Source organism: Dendrobates tinctorius, unplaced genomic scaffold (genome assembly GCF_039654945.1).
Source record: "Dendrobates tinctorius isolate UK_male_01 unplaced genomic scaffold, ASM3965494v1 ptg000246l, whole genome shotgun sequence".
Classification (NCBI taxonomy): domain Eukaryota; kingdom Metazoa; phylum Chordata; class Amphibia; order Anura; family Dendrobatidae; genus Dendrobates; species Dendrobates tinctorius.
In genome coordinates, this window is record NW_027361913.1 from 2,978,250 (window position 1) to 3,003,179 (window position 24,930).

A 24,930-nucleotide genomic window follows, 5' to 3' on the forward strand; every position below is an offset into this window, starting at 1 on the left:
ATACCGCGGCCCTATAGTGACCGTTTGTGTATGCTTGTATAGAACCCCCTGCGAGGGCAACCCGTGTTACCCCTTTTGGTTATCAGGCCGGGACTGAGGAAAGCTCCCTCTGGTCTCATAAACGTTAATATAGAATGCACCTAACTGTCTCGCGACTGGTCACTGCATCCTGCGTACCTGCAATCACCACACCTGTAGTAACACTATGGTATATACAGGGAAAAGCTCCTCGTGAATACTTTTGATTAAGGGCACAGACAACCAAAACTCACATATCACTGTTAGGTAAAGTATCTAAATTTCAGGATTTCTTAATCATAACACATCACTGCAAAATATCATAAAAACCTGCTTCATGAAAGCAGAAAAAATACATTCAACTGTTATTGTGATGTTTGCAGCTATATGTTGCCAGTGATTTAGCTAGTAAAACATGCGATATGATGATTTGACCATGAACTCACATTTTAGTTGTAATTCTATGTAAATTTGTCACCAGTCCTGATTCCATCTGGGTAGATAATGATATAAAGCTGATAAGAAAAGAAATACACCACGCTATACTGGGAAATGAAAAAATAATATAACTGAGTACTCACTTGCTGATGAGTGAAAAAATCATGTGGTGGTGGATGTATAGCAGTATCCTGAGACTATTCACCTTGTCATAGATGTATATTGCCTTGGACATCATTAACATAGAAATATTGATTTACATATGTTAGTAGTTATCTTTAGCATTTAAAATTGCAGCCTGTAATCTTAATTCCTCATTCATTTTCGACCAGTAGCAGTCTGATCATAGTTTCAGAATTTTCTCTTGTTGGAGCTTATCTCTCAGTAATACAGGCTGTATGTGAGCTCTATGTGTATCTAATGTGCTTCTGTCATGTGTCGGCACAACTCCATTACTGTACTTTCTCTTGTGCTTTCCTCCTTGTTCATCTCTTTTTCTTCTATTCCGTCCAAAATACTATCTCCCCTAAACACTGAAATTCTGTGTACCATCCTATCTCTCCTGATATCCCTAAAACTAAAAGAAAGAGGGTGAGAAAGGAAGATCTGAGGGGAGTGGGAAAGGATAGAGAAGGCGGAAAGTCATCAAAAGTAATTGTATTTGTAATATTTCTGCAGGTTACTCAGCTAGATAAAGGACACTGTGTAGCAGCAAAATGGTGAAAAAATAATGAAGACTGTTTAGAAAGTTATATAGTACATAGAAAGCAAATTAATAAGCAAAATTCTGTGCAAAGTTGTACATTTAATGCTAATTATGTTTCCAAAGTGCCTTGCTTGAAGGGGGTTCGTATCACAGTAAGGAGAACTCCATGTGTAAGACTCTCATCCACTTTTGCCAAGTCACACAATATGATAAAATTTCTATGTAACGATGATGGATTCATTTAATAGAAAATGACTAATTTTAAAACCATCTGACACAGCAATATATGTTTACACTCTATTACAACACAACTTACTACAGCTCCATTTATTTCTCATTATCTCTCTGCCAAAAGCCTTGTAAATGGCACCATTGTCTGAATGTTATTTTATTACAGAGCAGCCAAATTTTAATTAAGACCTTGGGCAAGTCTTTTTGTGTTGTATACTATGTTTTGGCTTCATTTCATATTTTACAATATTTTCTTGCAATGTTTTAGTTTGTACTATGAAACTCTGAGCCAAAGATATTAATTTCATGAAAACTATTATTAATCTGAGATTTAAATAAAAAGGAACGAGTGATAACTTGACAGAATATATAACAGTATGAAGCCAAGAAGAGTATAAAAGGGGTTGTCTAGTTCAGGGTTCCCCAATTCCAGTCCTCAAGGCCCACCAACAGATCATGTTTTCAGGATTTCCTTAGAATTGCTCAGGTGATAATTGCTTCACCTGAGAAAAGGAAATCCTGAAAACATGATCTGTTGGTGGGCCTTGAGGACTGGAGTTGGGGAACCCTGGTCTAGTACTTTAACATTGGTGGCTTTTCCTTAACATTGATGGCCTAACTGCTCAGGTGTTGAGCTGCAAATAATAACTCTGTCAACTGTATTGTGGTCGCAGCTGTGTACTGTATATTTTCCGCCTATGTGAATCAATGGGGGACGGATGTGCAATATTCGGTCACAACTATTATTCCATTGATGGAGCTGTCGTAGTCTGTGCAAGCACCTCTGATTGTTACACTGGCCCAAGCGGTGGTCACCAGTATTTTCCGCTAGGCCACAAGTCCTAGATATGCGTCTTTGGGTATGCAGTGTGCTCGTCGCACTTGCCTTCTCTGTTCACTAAAGCACAGCCCCAAACCCCCTTGTACCATATGTCTACGCTTAAAGTAGCACCTCTCATGCCAGCCTGTGTCATGCCTCTCTCTCTCCTCTCCAGAAACACATAGGAGAAAGATCACCCAAATCCATTCCCAGTAACACCAAACAAATCCGCACAGCAAAAATGCATTGAAATCCATATCAATTCCGCATTAAAACCGCAAGCATTTTTCCCTGCATTTTCTGCCAAGAGATGCGGATTCTATGCAGAAAATTCTGCAGGCTAATCTGCAACGTGTGCACATACCCTATGTCTCCTCTTAGCCTTCTTTTTTGCAAGCTAAACATTCCCAGATCTTTTAACCGTTCCTCGTAGAACATACTTTGCAGTCCGCTCACCATCCTCGTAGCCTGGACAGAAATGATGGTACCACTGAAAATAATGTGACAAAAGGGACATGTTAAATCACGGTGTGTCCACTAATTAGCATCACAGGTGTCTACAATCTTGGAATCAGTGAGTGGGCCTGTATAGAGGACTACAGATACTCACTGTGCTGTTTGGGGACATTGCCCATTCATTCTCTGCCTAGATGTAGCGGCCAGCAGGATGGGAGTCAGTGGACCCCCATTTTGTAGAAAAGTTCTGGTTTATCTCATTATAGGTTGATATATATTTATTTGCTTTTGCATTAGTGATCTGAAGTCTAAAAACCAAAGCTTTTGTAAAATGTCAAGACTATGCTAAATGGCTCTTAAGTGGGTAAATACCACCCTACATTATTTAGTAACTTTAGCAACTTTTTCATGTGCATTATCAATTTTTTTTAACTTTGGGTAACATTGGAGTCATTGACAGTATTCCTGGTAATCTCTAGTGGCCTAGCTGATAAAAAGCTTAAAAGTAATGGTACTCTTGGATGGTTCTCAGTTACTACCTGAAATACTGTGAATTTCAGATACACCTAAAGGCCTTGATACACATTTTCACTTTCATACCCACATACAGGAACACTAGGCTCACCCTAGCACACGTGTTTTTTCTTTGATAGAGTCACCAACAGACTTCTCTGGTAGTGGTTTATCTCCCAGAGAGCAAAAGCACTGGCCATTCAAATTCCGACGCCTGAATCCTTCTCGTCTTTTGACCTCAAGGGAGTGTTGTGAGGCCCCCATACACATTAGAATGTTGGTTGTCTGATTCAGCTAATATCAGCAGGTTAGAACCAAAGACAGGGGTTGTAATATCCACACGTTATGAAGAATTCAAGGTATTAAACTTTAGATATGTTTTATTCTTCGTCCTCCAGCACACAGCATAACAGTTGCATTCCCATGCTACACAGAAGTGAAACTGAAACTCCCCTTCTCATCCCTCTTGTCTCCACCCCCCAAGTCCCATAAGTCTGGCTTGCTTAAAGAGACAGATCTAATTATTATACATTACATCATCCCCTTTTTTTTTTTTTTTTTTTTTTACTATAAATAACCCATATTACTGATAAATGCAACAACATGAAAAATGTCCAAAGAAATCATATGTCCGTTTTGTCTTATTTGTTCAATTCCAAAACCAGAGAAACAAACAAAAAAAACAAATAAAACTGTAGTTACACTTCTTCAATAAGCCTCGATGGAGCTCTTCTATCTCGTGTAGGATAACGTCTGGGCTCATTGAGAGGGTTCATTATTGATGGACCAGCTACCTCTTGTTGGTCCTCTCCACCATCGGATACCAAATCTTCCACCAAAGAGAGTTCATTGTCATCATTCTGCGGTATGACTTTAAAATATGAAGAATTTCGCGTTATGGAGTGTCCATCTCGTTCAGCTGTGATCATGCTGCCTTTCCTTTTAGTAACATAATATTTTGCAGGACCATATACAGGTGAGGTCTTGTTGGTTGGTCTTTGACGTACCACCACGACATCCCCTCTTTCGATGGCACTTGACTGTGTCCTTCGCCTTCTGCCTGCATAACGTTTCATGGCTTGTTTGTTGGAGAAATCTGTGGATCTCACTGAGGAGTCACTCGGTCGGGGATGGCTGGTCACATCAGGGAGACGTATACGCAGGGTTCTGCTGAACATTAAATGAGCTGGAGCAGCATTAGTAGTGGAGTGTGGCGTATTGCGGTAATTATGCATGAATTTGTATAATGACTGTTTCAGTGGGATGTGCTCCAGACTCGCTGCCTTGATACGCTTCCCCAGAGTGCACATAAAACGTTCCACAATTCCATTGGCTTGCGGCCAGCAAGGTGTGATTTTCCTGTGATTGAATCCCAAGTATTCAGAAAATTGTGTAAACACATGTCCATTGAATGGAGGTCCATTGTCTGTTTTGACCACTCTTGGAATACCATATGCCGAGAAAATGTCATCCAGCTCTGGTATGACATTATTAGCAGATGTTGAAGAGATAAATGAAATGACAGGGTATCGAGAATATTCATCAATTGTTACGAGAATGTATTGGCCATTTGGCAATGGTCCATATATATCGACTGCTACTTCTTCCCAGACAGCAGTGGGTAACGGAGACATTTGTAATGGCTCTAAGTTTGATGATAGAGTGATTAATTGACAAGTAGAACAGCGTCTAATCTTTTCTTCCACCAAGTGATCCATATTTGGGAACCACACTTTTTCTCTGAGTAACTTCTTTGTGCCAACAATTCCTAAATGACCTTCATGTGCTATCTGTATGACTAAGTTACGCAAAGTCTTAGGTACAACTAGTTTGGTACCTCGAAGAATGAGGTGTTCTTCAGTGACTGATAATTCCTCACGTACGTTTGAGAATAGTTTCAACTCTTTCAGATCAATCTCAGAATCAGGAAATTTTTCCTTTTGAATTTCATGCCACCTTCGATTTTGGATGATTTGTATTAGGGCACAGAGTGTCTTGTCTTTTGTTGTTTCATTTATAAATTGATCAAGAGAAAGTGCTTTTGGCACGGCATGATCTGTACCAAAACGTAGGTATTCTTCAATGGAGGAATGCACATGTATATCATCATTAGTAGGATGTCTTGAAAGATAATCAGCCGGATTGCTGTATTTTCCAGGTTTGTGAACAATTTTATAGTTGTAGTATTGTAGACGTAGGCCCCATCGTTCAATTCGTGCAGGCATTTTAGCTCTGGGATTTCCAAAAATTGTAAGAAGTGCTTGATGATCTGTGACAATGGTGAAGGGAGCTCCATAGAGAAATAAGTGAAAGTGTTCACATCCCCAGACAACTGCCAAGCTTTCTTTTTCAGGTTGAGAATATTTTCTTTCAGTGTTTGTTAGGCTCTTACTTGCATAAGAAATGATGTGAAGATTTTGATTGTTATCCTTGTACTGCGCTAGAATAGCACCCAGTCCCACGGGACTGGCGTCCACAATCAGTTCAGTTCGAAGAGCTGGATCAAAATAAGCCATAGTGGTTGTCGAGCAGAGTTCATTTTTAATTGTTTCAAAAGAGGCCTGACAGTCTTGAGACCATTGAAAAATACAACTTTGTTTTGTAAGTTCCCGTAGTGGATTGCTGATTGTTGAAAAATTCGGAATATATCTAGCACAGTAACTTGCCATTCCGAGGAAAGAACGCACTTCACTGGCATCCTGTGGAATTGAGGCTGTTCTGATAGCTTCCACTTTCTTGGGGTCTGGTTGTACTCCTTTTGCCGAGAAGATGTGACCATAGAATTCTAATGAACCCTTGTCAAACTCGCACTTCTCTTTGTTTAAAGTGAGTCCAGCAGAAAGCAGACATTCGAAGATAGCATATAGAGCACGATTATGCTCAGCTTGAGATTTACCAAAAACCAATATGTCATCACTGTAATTAAAGGCATTTGGGATGTGTTGAATGACACTCCTTATTGCATCCTGTAAAATTTCTGCTGCTGAGCAGACTCCAAAAGTCAATCTTTTGTATCTTCTGAGGCCCACATGGGTGGAAAATGTGGTCAAGTATCGGGACTCTGGACTCAGTTCTAATTGATGATATCCCTTATTGAGGTCGAGCTTTGAGAAGACGGTGGCTCCATTTAATAAATGAATAATGTCATCAATCGTAGGTGAGATATGTCTTTCCCTCTGTATAGCGGTGTTGGGCAGGCGCATGTCAACACACAGTCTCACTTGATCAGGAGTCTTTGGTTTTGGAACTACCACAAGTGGAGAGACCCACGGAGTGGGACCAGTAACAGTTTCAATAACGTCCTCATCCATGGGCAATTGGAGTTCTTTTTCTACCTTCTGTCTCAGGTGAAATGGAATACGCCTGTGAGGCTGGGCTACTGGACGAACATTGTCATCCACATGAAGGTGTACTTGAGAGTCCTTTAGTTTTCCCAAACCACTAAATAGGGAGGGAAAGCTGTTCACCATAGTTTGTACATCCATATCCGCAGGGTCAGTTATGGTATGAATAATCTGGATGAGCCCTAGCTCCAAGGCAGTGTGATAGCTGAGAAGACAGCCTCCCGATCCTTGTAATGTGTGGAAAGTGGTTTTCTGCCTGTTTTCTTTATATCTAATTTCAGCATCAAATTGTCCCATTATAGCTAGAGGTGTTTTAGATTCATAAGGAAAGATTTTAGTCTGCACTTGTTGTAAGACTGGCCTTGTTTTCAATTGTTCATATGTAGTGCCATCTATGATATCCACTGAAGCTCCTGTATCTATTGTAAAGGTAATGTCAGTGTTGCAGATTGAGAGTGTAACACAGGGAGACTGTACTGAACCAGTGACAGAGGTAGTGAACACATAGTTCTCAGTCGCAGACATTTCTTCTGTGTCCTGATTTATCACTTTTACATCTGCATATTTTGTCATAGGCAGCGGAGGCTTGTAGTGCGCTGATTTGCAAACAGCTGCAAAATGATTCCCTTTTCCACATTTACTGCAGGTTTGTCCCATAGCTGGACACTTGTTCTGGTGGTGAGGGAAATCCTGTCCACATCTATAACATTTCTTCTGTTTCTGGGCTTGTTTGTCTGGTAAATTTTTCTGTTTGAGATTATGCACATGTAATTTATCCCCATTCTCCATTACGGTAGCCTGATGATCTGCTATTTCTATAGCACGGGCCATTTTGAGCAAATCATGTAGAGAGATATCCTGCTGCAGAGCCTTACGCCTTAGGCTATTAGACGAGCAGGTGACAATTATTTGAGTTAGGATTTCATCATCTGCATCTGTAAAGGCACATCCATGTGCTAACTCTTTCAGCCGTGTGACATAAGTGTCTATGGACTCTTCTGGAAGCTGCTTGGCAATCCTGAATTTATATCTTTCATATCTGATATTCTGTTTGGGGTTGAAGTAGCCAGTGAGAGCTTTAGTGCAGTTGCTGTATGTGTCTGTTTCTGCTGCAGGTAACGTACTGTATATGTCATAGACTCCTGTGCCTGCACAATGCAGGAGCAAAGCTCTCTTTCTTTTCTCCTCCTTTATGTCCATGGCTTCTAGGAAATTCTCAAATCTGTTTAGCCATTTTCTCCAGTTATGGGAGAGATTAATGACATCAGTCATATCAAATTGTGGGAATGTGTGCAAGTAGTCAGCCATGATAGAGTCTCTCAGTGGTGCTGGCGTGTGAAGCGGTAAAATATAGTCCGTACTCACAGCAGTAGGTGATTGTATCCCATCCTCGTCGCCAGTTGTAATATCCACACGTTATGAAGAATTCAAGGTATTAAACTTTAGATATGTTTTATTCTTCGTCCTCCAGCACACAGCATAACAGTTGCATTCCCATGCTACACAGAAGTGAAACTGAAACTCCCCTTCTCATCCCTCTTGTCTCCACCCCCCAAGTCCCATAAGTCTGGCTTGCTTAAAGAGACAGATCTAATTATTATACATTACAGGGGTCATCATACTTGTTAGTATAATTGCACTGTTTAGGTGCACATTCACACTGAGGCCATTAACAGACAAAACCTGGACTACAAACAATAAGAAAAATACCCTGCAGTAGGTAAATAAATAGTAGCAGTACATGTATGTAAAATAGGGTACTTAATTGACAATATTTTGATCAAAAAGGTGTAAAAGTCATCCTACCGTGACAAGGTGTACCCAATTGGGATGGTCCTTAACTCTAGATCTCACCTCGCTATGTGCCAGCAGGCTTCAAAATAGACAGGGGCAGAGGAGGATCTGGACCTCGCTGATGGGATGGCTTCATGCTCTTTTGATTTGTGTTATTTTCATCTACCTTTACTATTTGTTTACTTACGTATTGTAGTGTTTTTACTCATTGTTTTTATTCTAGGTTTTGTCTGTTAATGCCTACAGTGTGAATGCGCACCTACACATTACACTTATACTAACAGGTGTGCTGGATTTTGTCTTTTGTTCTGCTTTACGTACTTGTACTTGGTACAATTGAGGGAGGGACCCCTTCTTTTGGGCTGTTTAATTTGTCTACATAACTTTCTATGGGCAGGTGTAATACAGCCAGGTCTGGGTCCTGCTCTGCCTCTGTCTATTCTGAAACCTGATGACACATAGAGAGGTGAGATACTACAGTTTGGGACCATCCTGATTGATTACACAATGTCATGGTAGGATGGCTTTTATGCTCTTTTGATTAAAGTAGTGTAAACTAAGTACCCAATATTACTTACATGTACCATTTCTATTTCTATATTTACTTACAGCAGGGTATCTACTGATAGTTAGGTTGTGTATGGCGGCCATAACATGCTTGGTGATTTAGGACAGTGAACTGGTTATTGGTAGTACCAGCAGGGGTCTAGTATAGTAATGGGATAAATTAAGTAAAGATAAATATTTCCTAGGTAATACTGACTAATTTTAAGCAATAGCTGTAAGCTGTAGTTTAGGTTCATGTGTTCATCGCTTTGTTTTGATAAAATGATGGAAACCTGATAGACCCCATTATTATATTATATAAGTCAACGGCGTCTATCTGGGATTGATGGGGTAATTCATGTGATGGATTTGATCACTGGTATGAATTATCACTTTTCTGTTCCTATTACGGAATAGAATAACTGAATTCTCAACATTAATGTAAGTTCAACCCTAAATACAAATAAGATGAAGGGGCCAAGTACGCTTCATTTTGCCAATGGCTGAGGAGGATGCCTTCAGTTAGAACCTCATTGAGCAGATATTAAAGGCCTTCTCAATTTTTTAATATTTTGAATGTTTTCTGTGACCTGCAACATCCATATTCTTATATCGAAGAATTCAGATTTTCAGACTGACCACGATAGGCAGCAATAATCTGTAATTACAACCCTTTTATTTTCTCTTACAAATAGGTGAATAAACATCATTAAATCATGGATCGAAAAAGGCAGAAGGGAAGAAAGTTGGGTTCATCAAGAAAGCTCATGATGAAACAAGAGGATGAAGCTGAATTAGAGGCTGGGGCCAGTCCAAAAACTGAAGATGATTCTATTTTTAATGAAATAGCTGAAAAAATTCAGCAACTTTTGTCAAATGATGGCACGAATACCAATTTATTTATCACAAGAGAGGACATGGAGGTAACTAAGTAATATTTTACATCTGTGACTATACAGTGCCTTGAAAAAGTATTTATGCCCTGTGAATTTTTCCACATTTTTTCCCATTACATCGACAAACTTAAATGTATTTTATTGTGATTTTATGTGATTATACCAACACAAAGTGGCAAGTATCTGTGAAGTGTAAAAGAAATGATACATGATTTTCTAATTATTTAAAAAAATATTAAATCTGATAATTGTGATGTGCATTTGTATTTAGTCCCTAAGACAATACTTTGTAGGACCACCTTTCTCTGCAATTGCTGTTCCAAGTCCTTTTGAGGATATGTCTCTACCAGCTTTGTACGTCTAGAGGCTCAAATTTTTGCCCCTTCTTTTTAACAAACTAGCTGTAGCTGTCACGGGTTTACCGTGACAGAGAGGAGCCAGAAGACAGCAGCATCTGATTTCTCCTACCCTTGCACTGTTTAGAAGCGCTTCTTATTAAATTATGCAAGTTACTTTTAGCAGTGCAGGGGTTAATCTGCTCAGCTGAGAGCTCCTGGAAGCTTTCCTGTGTTAAGGCTCTCAGCTGTGCACTGTTAGCCACTCTCATTTCCTATATAATCTGGGCCCTGGCAAGCACTCATTATTAGAGTTAGCTTATGCTGCATGACAGGAGGTTGTTGGTGATTGTTATTGAAGAAGGCATTTGCTGGATTTATCTGTGACAGTTGCTAGATATTGAGTGTGTGATAATTCCCTTTCTTCTACTTTGATTTAACCCTATCCTCCGCTCCCCAGAGCATTCCTTTGTTGTCTGTGTGAGTATATTTGTATGTTTTGTTTTTTTCTTTATCCCTGTTGGTATTACCTTGTTAGTCCGGTTGGTGTATTAAGGTACACTACTACTCCCCTCTTCCTTGGGTGGGGGAAGGTTACAAACTGAGGGCGGATTCAGGAGCTAAGGCAAGGTACATGGCCCCAGCGTCTTCACCATCAGAAGTAATCGTGGTAACAGGGCGAGCTAGGGCTCCCTTAGGCTATGTGCACACGTTGCGGATTTTATGCATTTTTGCTGCGTTTTTTCGCCTCCAAAATATGGCGAAAATGCTGTGAGAACGCATACAATTAGCAACTCATTGTATTCAATGGCATTCCGCTCATGCTGTGCCAATGCTGCGTATTTTTCCATGGCAGAATTGCATCACAGAAAAATACGCAGCATGCTCATTCTTTGTGCGGAATCATGGGGATTCTGCACACATAGGAATGATTTGTTCCACTTACTTTCTGTATGTGGCTATGCCCACCATGCGCAAAGTAAGCGGAAAATGTGCGGATGGTACCCACGGTCTGGAGGAGAGGAGACTCTCCTCCTGGTCCTGGGTACCATATCCCTGTTAAAAAAATAAATAAAATAAAAAATTGTGATATTCTCACCATCTGGCGTACCCCGCAGCGTTCCCAGGCCTCAGTGATGCTGCCGCCAACTCCCGTTCCCAGCGATGCCTTGCGCAATGACCTGTCATGACAAAGCGGTCTCGCGAGATGCTATGTCATCTGGAGTCATTGTCGCAAAGCATCGCTGTGAATGGGACTTGCCGGGATCATCGCTGAGGCCTGGGAAAGCTGCCGGGGACGCCGGAAGGTGAGAATAACACGATTTTTTTTATTATTATTTTTAACATTATATCTTTTTACTACTGATGCTGCATAGGCAACCTCAATAGTAAAAAGTTGGTCACACTTGTCAAACACTATGTTTGATGAGTGTGACCAACCTGTCAATCAGTTTTCCAAGCGATGCTATAGATTGCTTGGAAAGTGCTAGCATTCTGCAAGCTAATTACGCATGTGGATTTCCTGCAAATTTCCCACGGCAGGGAGTTGCGGAATTGCCGTGGAAATTTCCGCGGCAATTCCGCACGTGTGCACATAGCCTTAGCGTTAGGGACAGGGAAGGAACCCCTGTTCCCAGGACACCCGACAACAGAGTTGTAACATTAGCTCTGACGATGAGTGCTAGCCAGGACCCAGTTTATATAAGAGATGGGAGTGGCTAAGGCTAGTTTCACACTTGCTTTTTTTTGCAGCGCGTTTTTCCCGCAAAAAAACGCATTGAAAAAACGCATACATAAGCATACAACTGCTGCGTTTTTTTTCAAGCATTTTTATGAGCATGCATGAAAAAAACGCAGCGTTTTTATGCGTTTGTATGCATTTTTAGTGCGTTTTTACCGCGTTTGCGTTTTTTTCCAACATTTTTAGGTGGCCCCTCACACTACCCAAACCATGACTTTACTAACCCTAACCCTGACCCTAACCCTAACCCTAACCCTGACCCTAACCCTAACCCTAACCCTGACCCTAACCCTTAACCAAATCATACTTAACCCTAACCCAAACCCTAAACCCTAACTAACCCTAACCCTAACCCTAACCCTGACCCTAACCCTGACCCTAACCCTAACCCTAACCCTGACCCTAACCCTTAACAAAACCATACTTAACCCTAACCCTGACCCTAACCCTAACCCTAACCCTAACCCTGACCCTAACCCTAACCCTAACCCTAACCCTGACCCTAACCCTAACCCTAACCCTGACCCTAACCCTTAACAAAACCATACTTAACCCTAATCCTGACCCTAACCCTGACCCTAATCCTTAACAAAACCATACTTAACCCTAACCCTGACCCTAACCCTAACCCTGACCCTAACCCTAACCCTAACCCTGACCCTAACCCTAACCCTAACCCTGACCCTAACCCTTAACAAAACCATACTTAACCCTAATCCTGACCCTAACCCTGACCCTAACGCTTAACAAAACCATACTTAACCCTAACCCTAACCCTAACCCTGACCCCAACCCTAACCCTAACCCTGACCCTAACCCTAACCCTAACCCTAACCCTTAACAAAACCATACTTAACCCTAATCCTGACCCTAACCCTGACCCTAACCCTTAACCAAACCATACTTAACCCTAACCCTGACCCAAACCCCAACCCTAACCCTGACCCTGACCCTAACCCTAAACCCCCTTAACTAACCCTAACTCTAACCCAAACCCCTAAATTCCATGGTTAAAAAAAAAAAACGCATATGCAAAAAAACGCATACATGAGCATGCCAGTGCGCACATATGCGCATCCATAGGCTATAATGGCCATTTTTAGCGCAAAACGTGCGCATATGTGCGCATGCGCTTTTTTGCAGGGCCAAAAAATGCAACATGCTGCGTCTGGAAAATACCAACGCACACCCCAAAAAAACGCAGCGCATGAAAATCGCATACATGCGCTTACCAGCGCGCAGGTATGCGCACCCATGTTAAATATAGGGGGAAAAACGCATGCGCAGGTATGCGTTTTTTTCCAGCGCTAAAAAACGCAAATGTGAAACCAGCCTTACAGTGAACAACTGAGAACCTTAACTAGGAAAGATTCCAGGAGTTCTCAACTGAGCAGATTAACTCCTGCACTGCTTAAAGAAACTTACACCAGTTAATATGAAGGTGAAGTGCTTCTAAACAGTGCAAGAGTAGGAGAAATCAGACGCTGTGGTCTTCTGGCTCCTCTCTGTCGCCAGTAAGATTGTGACGGTCATCAATCCTGTAGAATGGCTTGGCTGCACACTTTTAGAATCCATAATGTTTTTCATCGATCTCTGCTCAAAAAATGTGTTGCGTCCTCTGTACCATCACCGCTACCACCATCTCCAGTCATTGTAAATGGAAATTTGGAATTTCAGATAGCTAAGATAGTTGATTCTCTGTTAGGTTGTCGGTTGCTTCAGTATTTGGTACACTGGAAAAGATGCGGTACTAAAGACAGGATGTGAGTACCAGCATCTGATGTCCATGTGGCCAGGCTGATCGGGTCTTTTCACAATAAACCCGGTTCTGAGGTTCCCAAGGTCCCTTGTAGAAGGGAAGGGGTACTGTCATGGGTTTAGCGTGAGAGAAAGGAACCAGAAGACCACAGCTTCTGATTTCTCCTACTCCTGCACTGTTTAGAAGCACTTCCCCTTCATATTAAATGGTGTAAGTTTCTTTTCTCAGTGCAGGACTTAATTTGCTCAGTTGAGAGCCACTCCTATATCTTATATACTGTAAACTAGGTTCTGGTTAGCACTCATTGTCAGAGTAGATTTTGCTGCATGGCTTGAGGTTGTTGGTGGTTGCTATTGGAGAAGGTGTTTGGTGAATTTATCTGTGACTGTTGCTAGGTTTTGAGTGTGTGGTAATTCCTTTTCTTCTCCTATTTTGGTTTAACCCCATCCTCCAATCCCCGCTGCATTCCTTTGTTGTTGGTGTGAGTATATTTTTATGCCCCGTATTTTTCATTATCCCTGTTCATATTACATTGTTCATGTTAGTCTGGTTGGTGTATTTGTGGTACACTACTACTCCCCTCTTCCATGGGTGCGGGAAGGGTACAGACAGACAGATGGGAGATTAAGGAGCTAAGGCAAGGTACTATATGTCGCCCCAGCAACTTTGCTATCAGAAGAAATCCGGGAAACAGGGTGAGCTAGGGCTATAGTTGTAACACTAGCTCACTTTGAGTGTTTGTGAAGGGCAATTTTCAAGTATTTCCACGGATTCTCAAAGGGATTATCGTCTAGACTTTGATTATGCCATTCAAACACATGAATATGTTTTTGATCTAAACCATTCCATTGTGGCTATGGTAGTATGTTTAGGGTGAACCTATTTTCCAGTTTAAAGACCAACATGTTGTCCTTCAGTGCTTCCCTGTATATAGCTCTATCCCTCTTTCCATGACCAGCATCCCTGTACCTGCAGAAGAAAAGCATCCCCATAGCATGATGTTGCCACCACCATATTTGGTGGTGGGAATGGTCTTTTCAGGGAAATGTGCAGTGTTAGTTTTCCGCCCCATGTATAACCCTTTGCATTTAGCCCAAAAAGTTCTACTTTTGTCTCATCTAACCAGAGCAACTTCTATCATATGCTAGCTGTGTCTCCTATATAGCTTTTTTGCCATGTATGATTTCCTTTACAATTCACAAATACTGTACTTGTTATTTTTTTGTTGGTATATCACATAAAATACCAATAAAATGCATTTAAATTTGTGGGTATAATGTGAAAAAATATTGAAAAGATTACATGGTATGAACACTTTTTCAAGACATGGTATGATAAAACACTGCCCATGAAAATGCTAATACACTGAAAGTATCATATTTACCACTAGTATCCCTTCAATCTGACATATGATACTCAAATAAGTCTAATAATCCAGCATAATACAGTTGTCTAGCAGCTACAAATTCTGGGGCCTAATATATATAGGGCATTAACTAGACCAGGGGTTGCACAACCTCTGTGTTAGGAACGGCGGAATGCACTAATTAAAAATAAATAATAAAGTGTGTTCGCCTCTCAGGGTCCACCGTGCAGTAGATGTTACTCCGCTGTTAGGTAATGACAGACGAGCAATATGGCGGTATAATGCGCACAGGTTAGAAATCACCTGAAGTGCGCAAAGCGGGCTCTGTTCACACACAGAGGCGCCGCAACATAAACATACGAAAACGCTGAGCCTATTAGTGTCACAGACCACAGGAAAATGCATACACGGTATCTGGTCACAGGAGCAGGACCCAAGGCAGAGGAGCTGCGTTCGTCTAGACCTACCGTGTGTGCAGCGTCGCTACTGCGGACGCCAAGGAGGGCTGCAACTGCAGCACGGCGCAATGTCTAGGAAGCAGGCGCAATGTCAGACGCTAGAGTAGAGGTGAGGTGTGCACAGTGGCCTAAGGCTTGCCACTGACTGGCGCTGACTGCTGCACTAATTCCCTATCCACATGCGTAATATCAGAGGGAAGGGGTTTCAAATGAGTCAGTCACCAGAGTCATACATCCGTCACCATTCACACATTAGCTTTTAAAGTCTATACTAGCGCATGGCCAAACGTCATGCACACTTTTTATAGCCGTGCGGGACCTTCCAGATCTCCGAGATGGACCAATGAGATCTGGAACAGGACCTGGGCACATGACTCCCGATCTCCAATGGGAGATCGCCTCGTGAGCATGCCCAGTAGGAGCACAGAGGAACTTAGTCTCTGGAGCGGTCTGCTGCAAAGTAATCTTCTCTGCAGCAGATAGACAGCAGGAGACCGCAGAATGTGAGGCTCTGGATTCCTGCAGAGCAGACGCAGAACCCAGACGCCTAACATTACCCCCCCTCCTAGGGCCCCCTCCCCTCTGAGCCTTCCAATCCACCACCTTGTGCCCATCAGAGGCATAGGTCTCAGACTCGTCCCGGTAGATGACACGGAAATCCGGGATACGTGGAAGGTATCAGAGGCGGCAAGATCGCCAGGTTTAAGAAGGGACACGTGGGAGACAATGGGAGCGGCAAAACTGCCCGGAGCATAGGTTGAAGTGGAACGCTGCGGTGTGTCAGCGGACGTTTCCACTCTCTGTTTAAGGAGGTTATCCCGAGCACATGAGGCGCATGCCCGAATATATTTTTTAATGTCCCAAGCCCTGTGCGGCCACCAATACGACCCTGCCAGGAGTTTGTGGTCTGCATGTAGCCACAGTGACCACCCGCCCAGGACGCGTGTGCCCATGCGAGAACCTTCGGCCGAAGGTGAGGGGGGACAAAGGTCTTGCCCGGCGGCAGAGTTTGGCCATTGCGGGGCCCCGTTATCCTGGGGAACAGAGTGCTGACAGTGGCAGCCGCAAGTGGAGCTTAGTGCCGGATGCGTCTCGAGACTGGCGCGAGACACCTCCATGGGCTCTGGGAGTGAACACTCTGGCTCGGGTGATTCCAGAGGGTCAAATAGGTTGGGAGCCGGAGTAACCCTCCATCTCGATTGAGCACGCTCCAGCCCGCGCTCCGAGAAACGGAGATCAATACGGGTGGCAATAGCAATCAGCTCCTCCAGACTTGCAGGAACCTCTCTGGTAGATAGAGCATCCTTAACATGCTCAGCTAAACCTCTCCAAAACACAGGGATGAGGGCTCTATCAGACCACTCCAGCTCGGAAGCCAGTGTCCGAAAACAAACGGCATACTGGCTGACCGAGAGGGATCCCTAAGTTAATGCAAGGAGCTGAAGAGAGGTATTGTGCGTGACCCGTGGTCCCAGGAAAACCTGCTTGATAGATGTTAAGAACTGAGCAGCGGTCCAAACCTCAGGGTCACCACGTTCCCAAAGTGGCGTGGCCCACTCCAACGCCCTGCCCGACAGAAGGGAAATAATAAACCCCACCTTAGCCCGTTCCGTAGGGAATCGCGCAGCCAGTAACTCCAGCTGGATTGAGCACTGGCTCACGAAACCCATACAGGAGGCGCAATCGCCAGAAAATTTATCGGGCAACGGGAGGCGGGAAACTGTCGGCGCAGGGGAGGACATGGACATACGTGAAACCGCCTCTGCAATCCCCTGTACAGCAGCCTCCGAAGACTTCACCGCTGAGATAACACTCTCAAGAGTAGCCAACTGGCCCTCTAGCTGGCGACTGCACTGAAGGAGTTGCTGCTGATCTGCCATTACTAGCCAGACCCTGGCGCTAGTATAATGTTAGAAATGGCAGAACGCTGACTGCTGCACTAATTCCCTATCCACATGCGTAATATCAGAGGGAAGGGGTTTCAAATGAGTCAGTCACCAGAGTCATACATCCGTCACCATTCACACATTAGCTTGAAAAGTCTATACAAGCGCATGGCCGAACGGTCATGCGTGCTTTTTATAGCCGTGCGGGACCTTCCAGATCTCTGAGATGGACCAATGAGATCTGGAGCAGGACCTGGGCACATGACTCCCGATCTCCAATGGGAGATCGCCTCGTGAGCATGCCTAGTAGGAGTACAGAGGAACTTAGTCTCTGGAGCGGTCTGCTGCAAAGTAATCTTCTTTGCAGTAGATAGACAGCAGGAGACCGCAGAATGTGAGGCTCTGGATTCCTGCAGAGCAGACGCAGAACCCAGACGCCTAACATTGTGGCACTGGTGCCACATGGGGTTATTGTGTCAGATTGTGGCTTCCAGTTATCTCTGGCACCACCATTTTGTGGTTTCTATCTTTTTAGTACCCAATGTCATGGTAACTGGTTGGTCATGTGGTCAGGAACCCATATGACAAGTAAAAAACTGACCTCGCTTCTAGTACATAGAACTACAGTATATCACAAATGATTATGCTAGTCAACTATGTGGAAAGACATATCAAATACGAAACATATATGTAAACAAAGAAAACATGTTGTTTGGAAACCACGCCCATTTAAATAATTATGCCTATTTAAATGCCACACTTATTTTTCTAGCCACACCCATTTTCATGCACATTTTCCTCAAACACAAAATACAAGTAACAATAACTAAAAGTATGTCGCTTTACCCTTCTTACCCCACTTGTACCTTCATTTATCGTCTCATTGTCTCTTGTCCAGCACACATTGTTCCAGTCACTGTCAATCACTTCTTAGTATGGTGCATACTATTACATGTGTTTTCTACAAATTTTGAAAATAGTAAAGAAACCTGCTCAAATTGGAAAAGATGACCTCCTGTTCATCTGTCACCTCAACTGTCTGCTGCAGCTAACCTTTGGCCTCAGCAAGCACAGGCCAAAAATGCATCAAACACCATCACACCATGTCCAGACCAGATATTGCCCCACATAGAAACCGAATAATACCACATATAAGAGAGAAATATCATCAAACCATGACCAGACCACATATTACTGCCACATAGTGACCGATAAATATCACATACAAAAGAGAAATACCACCACACTCTGACCAGACCACTTATTACCACCACATAGTAACTGAATAATACCACATACAAGGGAGAAATACTGCCACAGTATGACCAGACCTCATAATACCACCAAATAGTGACCGAATAATACCATATGCAAGAAGCAAATACTACCACACCATGACCAAACCACATATTGCCACCACATAGTGACCAAACACTACAATACTGATCATTAACCCCTTCACCCCCAAGGGTGGTTTGCACGTTCATGACCGGGCCAATTTTTACAATTCTGACCACTGTACCTTTATGAGGTCATAACTCTGGAACGCTTCCATGGATCCCGGTGATTCTGACATTGTTTTCTCGTGACATATTGTACTTCATGATAGTGGTAAAATTTCATTCAAATAACTTGCGTTTATTTGTGAAAAAAATGGAAATTTGGCAAAAATTTTGAAAATTTCGCAATTTTCCAACTTTGAATTTTTATGCCCTTAAATCACAGAGATACAGCACACAAAAAACTTGATAAGTAACATTTCCCACATGTTTACTTTACATCAGCACAATTTTGGAACCAAAATTTTTTTTGTTAGGAAGTTATAAGGGTTAAAAGTTGACCAGCGATTTCTCATTTTTACAACACCATTTTATTTTTAGGACCACATCACATTTGAAGCCACTTTGAGGGGTCTATATGATAGAAAATACCCAAAAGTGACACCATTCTAAAAACTGCACCCCTTAAGGTGCTCAAAACCACATTCAAGAAGTTTATTAACCCTTTAGGTGCGTCACAGGAATTTTTTTGAATATTTAAAAAAAAATGAACATCTAACTTTTTTTCATAAAAAAAATAATTCAGGTTCAATTTTTTTTATTTTACCAAGGGTAACAGGAGAAATTGGACTGCAAAAGTTATTGTGCAATTTGTCCTGAGTACGCAGATACCTGATATGTGGGGGGGAACGACTGTTTCGGCGCATGGCAGAGCTCAGAATGGAAGGAGCACCGTTTGACTTTTTCAATGCAAAATTGGCTGGAATTCAGATTGGACGCCATGTCACGTTTGGAGAGTCCCTGATGTACCTAAACAGTGGAAACCCCCTACAAGTGACCCCATTTTGGAAACTAGACCCCCCAAGGAACTTATCTAGATATGTGGTGAGAACTTTGAACCCACAAGGGCTTTACAAAAGTTTATAACGTACAGCGGTACAATTAAAAAATCATATTTTTTCCACAAAAATGATCTTTTCACCCTCAATTCTTATTTTTCCAAGGGTAACAGGACCCTAAAAGTTATTGTGCAATTTGTCCTGAGTACGCTGATACCCCACATGTGGGGGTAAACCACTATTTGGGCGCATGGCAGAGCTCGGAAGGGAAGCAGCGCCATTTGACGTTTTGGGCTGGAATTGAGATCGGACACCATGTCGCGTTTGGAAAACCCCTGATGTACCAAAACAGTGAAAACCCCCCACAAATGACACCATTTTGGAAACTAGACCCCCTAAGGAACTTATCTAGATGTGTGGTGAGAACTTTGAACCCCCATGGGCTTCACAGAAGTTTATAACATTAAGCCATACAATTAAAAAATCATATTTTTTCCACAAAAATGATCTTTTCACCCTCAATTCTTATTTTTTCAAGGGTAACAGGACCCTAAAAGTTATTGTGCAATTTGTCCTGAGTATGCTGATACCCCACATGTGGGGGTAAACCACTATTTGGGCGCATGGCAGAGCTCGGAAGGGAAGCAGCGCCATTTGACGTTTTTGGCTGGAATTGAGATCGGACACCATGTCGCGTTTGGAAAACCCCTGATGTACCAAAACAGTGGAAACCCCCCACAAATGACACCATTTTGGAAACTAGACCCCCCAAGGAACTTATCTAGATGTGTGGTGAGCACTTTGAACCCCCCAGTGCTTCACAGAAGTTTATAACGCCCGGGCGTGAAAATAAAAAATTCGTATTTTTTCCACAAACATGATCTTTTAGTCACCATTTTTTTATTTTCCCAAGGGTACCAGGAGAAATTGGACCCCAAAAGTTGTTGTCCAATTTGTCTTGAGTATGCTGATACCCCATATGTGGGAGAAAACTACTGTATGGGCACACGTCGGGGCTCGGAAGGGAAGTAGTGACGTTTTGGAATGCAGACTTTGATGGAATGGTCTGCAGGTGTCATGTTGCCTTTGGAGAGCCCCTAATGTACCTAAACAGTGGAAACCCCCCACAAATGACCCCATTTTGTAAACTAGACCCCCCAAGGAACTTATCTAGATGTGTGGTGAGCACTTTGAACCCCCCAGTGCTTCACAGAAGTTTATAACGCCCTGGCGTGAAAATAAAAAATTCATATTTTTTCCACAAACATGATTTTTAGTCACCATTTTTTTATTTTGCCAAGGGTACCAGGAGAAATTGGACCCCAAAAGTTGTTGTCCAATTTGTCCTGAGTATGCTGATACCCCATATGTGGGAGAAAACTACTGTATGGGCACACGTCGGGGCTCGGAAGGGAAGTAGTGACGTTTTGGAATGCAGACTTTGATGGAATGGTCTGCGGGTGTCATGTTGCCTTTGGAGAGCCCCTAATGTACCTAAACAGTGGAAACCCCCCACAAATGACCCCATTTTGTAAAGTAGACCCCCCAAGGAACTTATCTAGATGTGTGGTGAGCACTTTGAACCCCCCAGTGCTTCACAGAAGTTTATAACGCCCGGGCGTGAAAATAAAAAATTCGTATTTTTTCCACAAACATGATCTTTTAGTCACCATTTTTTTATTTTCCCAAGGGTACCAGGAGAAATTGGACCCCAAAAGTTGTTGTCCAATTTGTCCTGAGTATGCTGATACCCCATATGTGGGAGAAAACTACTGTATGGGCACACGTCGGGGCTCGGAAGGGAAGTAGTGACGTTTTGGAATGCAGACTTTGATGGAATGGTCTGCGGGTGTCATGTTGCCTTTGGAGAGCCCCTAATGTACCTAAACAGTGGAAACCCCCACAAATGACCCCATTTTGTAAACTAGACCCCCCAAGGAACTTATCTAGATGTGTGGTGAGCACTTTGAACCCCCCAGTGCTTCACAGAAGTTTATAACGCCCGGGCGTGAAAATAAAAAATTCGTATTTTTTCCACAAACATGATCTTTTAGTCACCATTTTTTTATTTTCCCAAGGGTACCAGGAGAAATTGGACCCCAAAAGTTGTTGTCCAATTTGTCTTGAGTATGCTGATACCCCATATGTGGGAGAAAACTACTGTATGGGCACACGTCGGGGCTCGGAAGGGAAGTAGTGACGTTTTGGAATGCAGACTTTGATGGAATGGTCTGCAGGTGTCATGTTGCCTTTGGAGAGCCCCTAATGTACCTAAACAGTGGAAACCCCCCACAAATGACCCCATTTTGTAAACTAGACCCCCCAAGGAACTTATCTAGATGTGTGGTGAGCACTTTGAACCCCCCAGTGCTTCACAGAAGTTTATAACGCCCTGGCGTGAAAATAAAAAATTCATATTTTTTCTACAAACATGATTTTTAGTCACCATTTTTTTATTTTGCCAAGGGTACCAGGAGAAATTGGACCCCAAAAGTTGTTGTCCAATTTGTCCTGAGTATGCTGATACCCCATATGTGGAAGAAAACTACTGTATGGGCACACGTCGGGGCTCGGAAGGGAAGTAGTGACGTTTTGGAATGCAGACTTTGATGGAATGGTCTGCGGGTGTCATGTTGCCTTTGGAGAGCCCCTAATGTACCTAAACAGTGGAAACCCCCCACAAATGACCCCATTTTGAAAACTAGACCCACTAAGGAACTTATCTAGATGTGAGGTGAGCACTTTGAACCCCCAAGGGCTTCACTGAAGTTTATAATGCCAGGGCATGAAAATAAAAAATTCGTATTTTTTCCAGAAACATGATCAATTAGTCCCCAATTTTTTCATTTTCCCAAGGGTAACAGGAGAAATTAGACCCCCAAAAGTTGTTGTCCAATTTGTCCTGAGTATGCTGACACCCCATATGTGGGAGAAAACTACTGTATGGACACACGTCGGGGCTCGGAAGGGAAGCAGTGACGTTTTGGAATGCAGACTTTGATGGAATGGTCTGCGGGTGTCATGTGCGTTTGGAGAGCCCCTGATGTACCTAAACTATTGAAACTCCCCACAAGTGACCCCATTTTGGACACTAGACCCCCCACAGAACTTATCTAGATCTGTGGTGAGCACTTTGAACCCCCAAGTGTTTCACAGAAGTTTATAACACTCGGACGTGAAAATAAAAAAATCATTTTTTTCCACAAAAATGATATTTTTGCCCCCAATTTTTTATTTTCCTAAGGGTAACAGGAGAAATTGGACCCCAAAAATTGTTTTGCAATTTGTCCTGAGTAGGCTGATACCCTACATGTGGGGGTAAAACACTGTTTGGGCGCATGGCAGAGCTTGGAAGGGAAGGAGCACCATTTGACTTTTTCAACTCAGAATTGGCTGGAATTGAGATCAGACGCCATGTTGCATTTGGAGAGCCCCTGATGTGCCCAAACAGTGGAAACCCCCAATTATAACTCCAACCCTAACCCCAACACACCCCTAACCCTAATCTGAGCCCTAACCCTAGCCCTAACCCTAGCCCTAACCCTAGCCCTAACCCTAGCCCTAACCCTAGCCCTAACCCTAGCCCTAGCCCTAGCCCTAACCCTAGCCCTAACCCTAAGGCTGTGAGCACACGCTGCGGATTTTGCTGTGGTTCCGCAGCGGTTTTGGCTGCTGCGGACCCGCAGCAGTTTCTGCTGCGGTGTACAGTACCATGATTCCCTATGGGAATCAAAAACCACAGTGCAGACGGTGCGGAATTTTCCGCGCGGATTATCTGCGGTTTTCAATCAGCAGAAAGAATTGACATGTCAATTCTTTCTGCGGATTCTCCTGCGGTTTGCCATCTCCTCTATTGACCTGCGGTTTCACCTGCGGATTTTACAAAATCCACGCGGATGAATCCGCACCTAATCCGCAGCGTGTGCACACAGCCTTACCCTAACGGGAAAATGGAGATAAATACTTTTTTTTTAGTTTTATTATTTTTCCCTAACTAAGGGGGTGATAACGGGGGGTTTGACTTACTATTTATGGCGGGTTTTATGTTTGGCAGCTGTCACACGCTAAAAGACGCTTTTTATTGTAAAATAGTTTTTGCATCACCACATATTGAGAGCTATAATTTTTCCGTATTTTGACCCACTGAGTCATGTGAGGTCTTATTTTTTGCGGGACGAGTTGACGTTTTTATTGGTACCATTTTCGGGCACGTGACATTTTTTGATCGCTTTTTATTCCTATTTTTGGGACGCAGAATGAACAAAAACCAGCGTTTCATGAATTTATTTTGGGGGGGTGCGTTTACACCGTTCCGCGTGCGGTAAAATTGATAAAGCGGTTTTATTCTTCGGGTCAGTACGGTTACAGTGATACCTCATTTAGGTCGTTTTTTTATGTTTTTGTCGGTTTTATGCAATGAAAACTATTTTATATAAAAAATAATTATTTTTGCATCGCTTTATTCTGCGAGCTATAACTTTTTTATTTTTTTGCTGATGATGCTGTGTGACAGCTCGTTTTTTGCGGGACAAGATGACATTTTCAGCGGTACCATGGATATTTATATGCGTCTTTTTGATCGCGCGTTATTACACTTTTTGTTTGGCGGTATGATAATAAATCATTATTTTTTGCTTCGTTTTTTATTTTTATTTTTTAAGGGGTTCGCTAAAAGGGTTAACTAATGGGACAGTTTTATAGGGCGGGTCATTACGGACGCGGCGATACCTAATATGTGTACTTTTATTGTTTTTTTTTTTATTATTTCCAAAAAATGGATTTATTGAGGGAATATTTTTTTTTTTTCTAATTTATTTGGCGATTTTTTTAAATTTATTTTTACATTTTTTTTAATTTTTTTTTTACTTTATTACATAGTCCCAGGTGGGACATCACTGTCCTGTGACAGATCGCTGATCTGTCACATCACAGATCACTGTGACAGATCAGCAATCTGTCACAGGCATTGAAGAAGACTTCCTCTTGCCTGCGCTTTGCAGGCACTGAGGAAGCCAGCTTCCTCAGGTCCCCGAAGGCCCCCGTCGCCATCTTGGATTCGGGGGCCTGGAGGATAGGAGCCCCCCGCAGCAGCGCTGCACATTGCGCTGCCGTGGGGGGCTCAGGGAAGCACGGAGGGAGCCCCCTCCCTCCCGATGCTTCCCTTTAACTCCCGGTACTCCGCGATCATGTTTGATCGCGGTGTGCAAGGGGTTAACGTGTCGGGGGCGGTCCATGACCGCCCCTGACACATAGTGCCGGGTGTCAGCTGTGATAATCAGCTGACA

The 24,930-nt window shown here is 42.8% G+C and overlaps 1 protein-coding gene across 3 annotated transcripts in view; it reads left to right on the forward strand.

Moving 5' to 3' along the window:
• The window catches only part of LOC141063204 (EF-hand calcium-binding domain-containing protein 4B-like), a 151,193-nt gene that overhangs the window by 13,626 nt on the left and 112,637 nt on the right, over nucleotides 1-24,930 (forward strand). For all 3 annotated transcript variants that reach the window (XR_012224840.1, XR_012224841.1, XM_073557266.1), the window contains exon 2: nucleotides 9,562-9,789. Coding sequence is in view for 1 of the 3 variants with exons in the window: in XM_073557266.1 (XP_073413367.1) it covers nucleotides 9,583-9,789 (207 nt within the window). In the remaining 2 variants the exon portion in view is untranslated. The remainder of the gene's footprint in view (nucleotides 1-9,561; nucleotides 9,790-24,930) is intronic.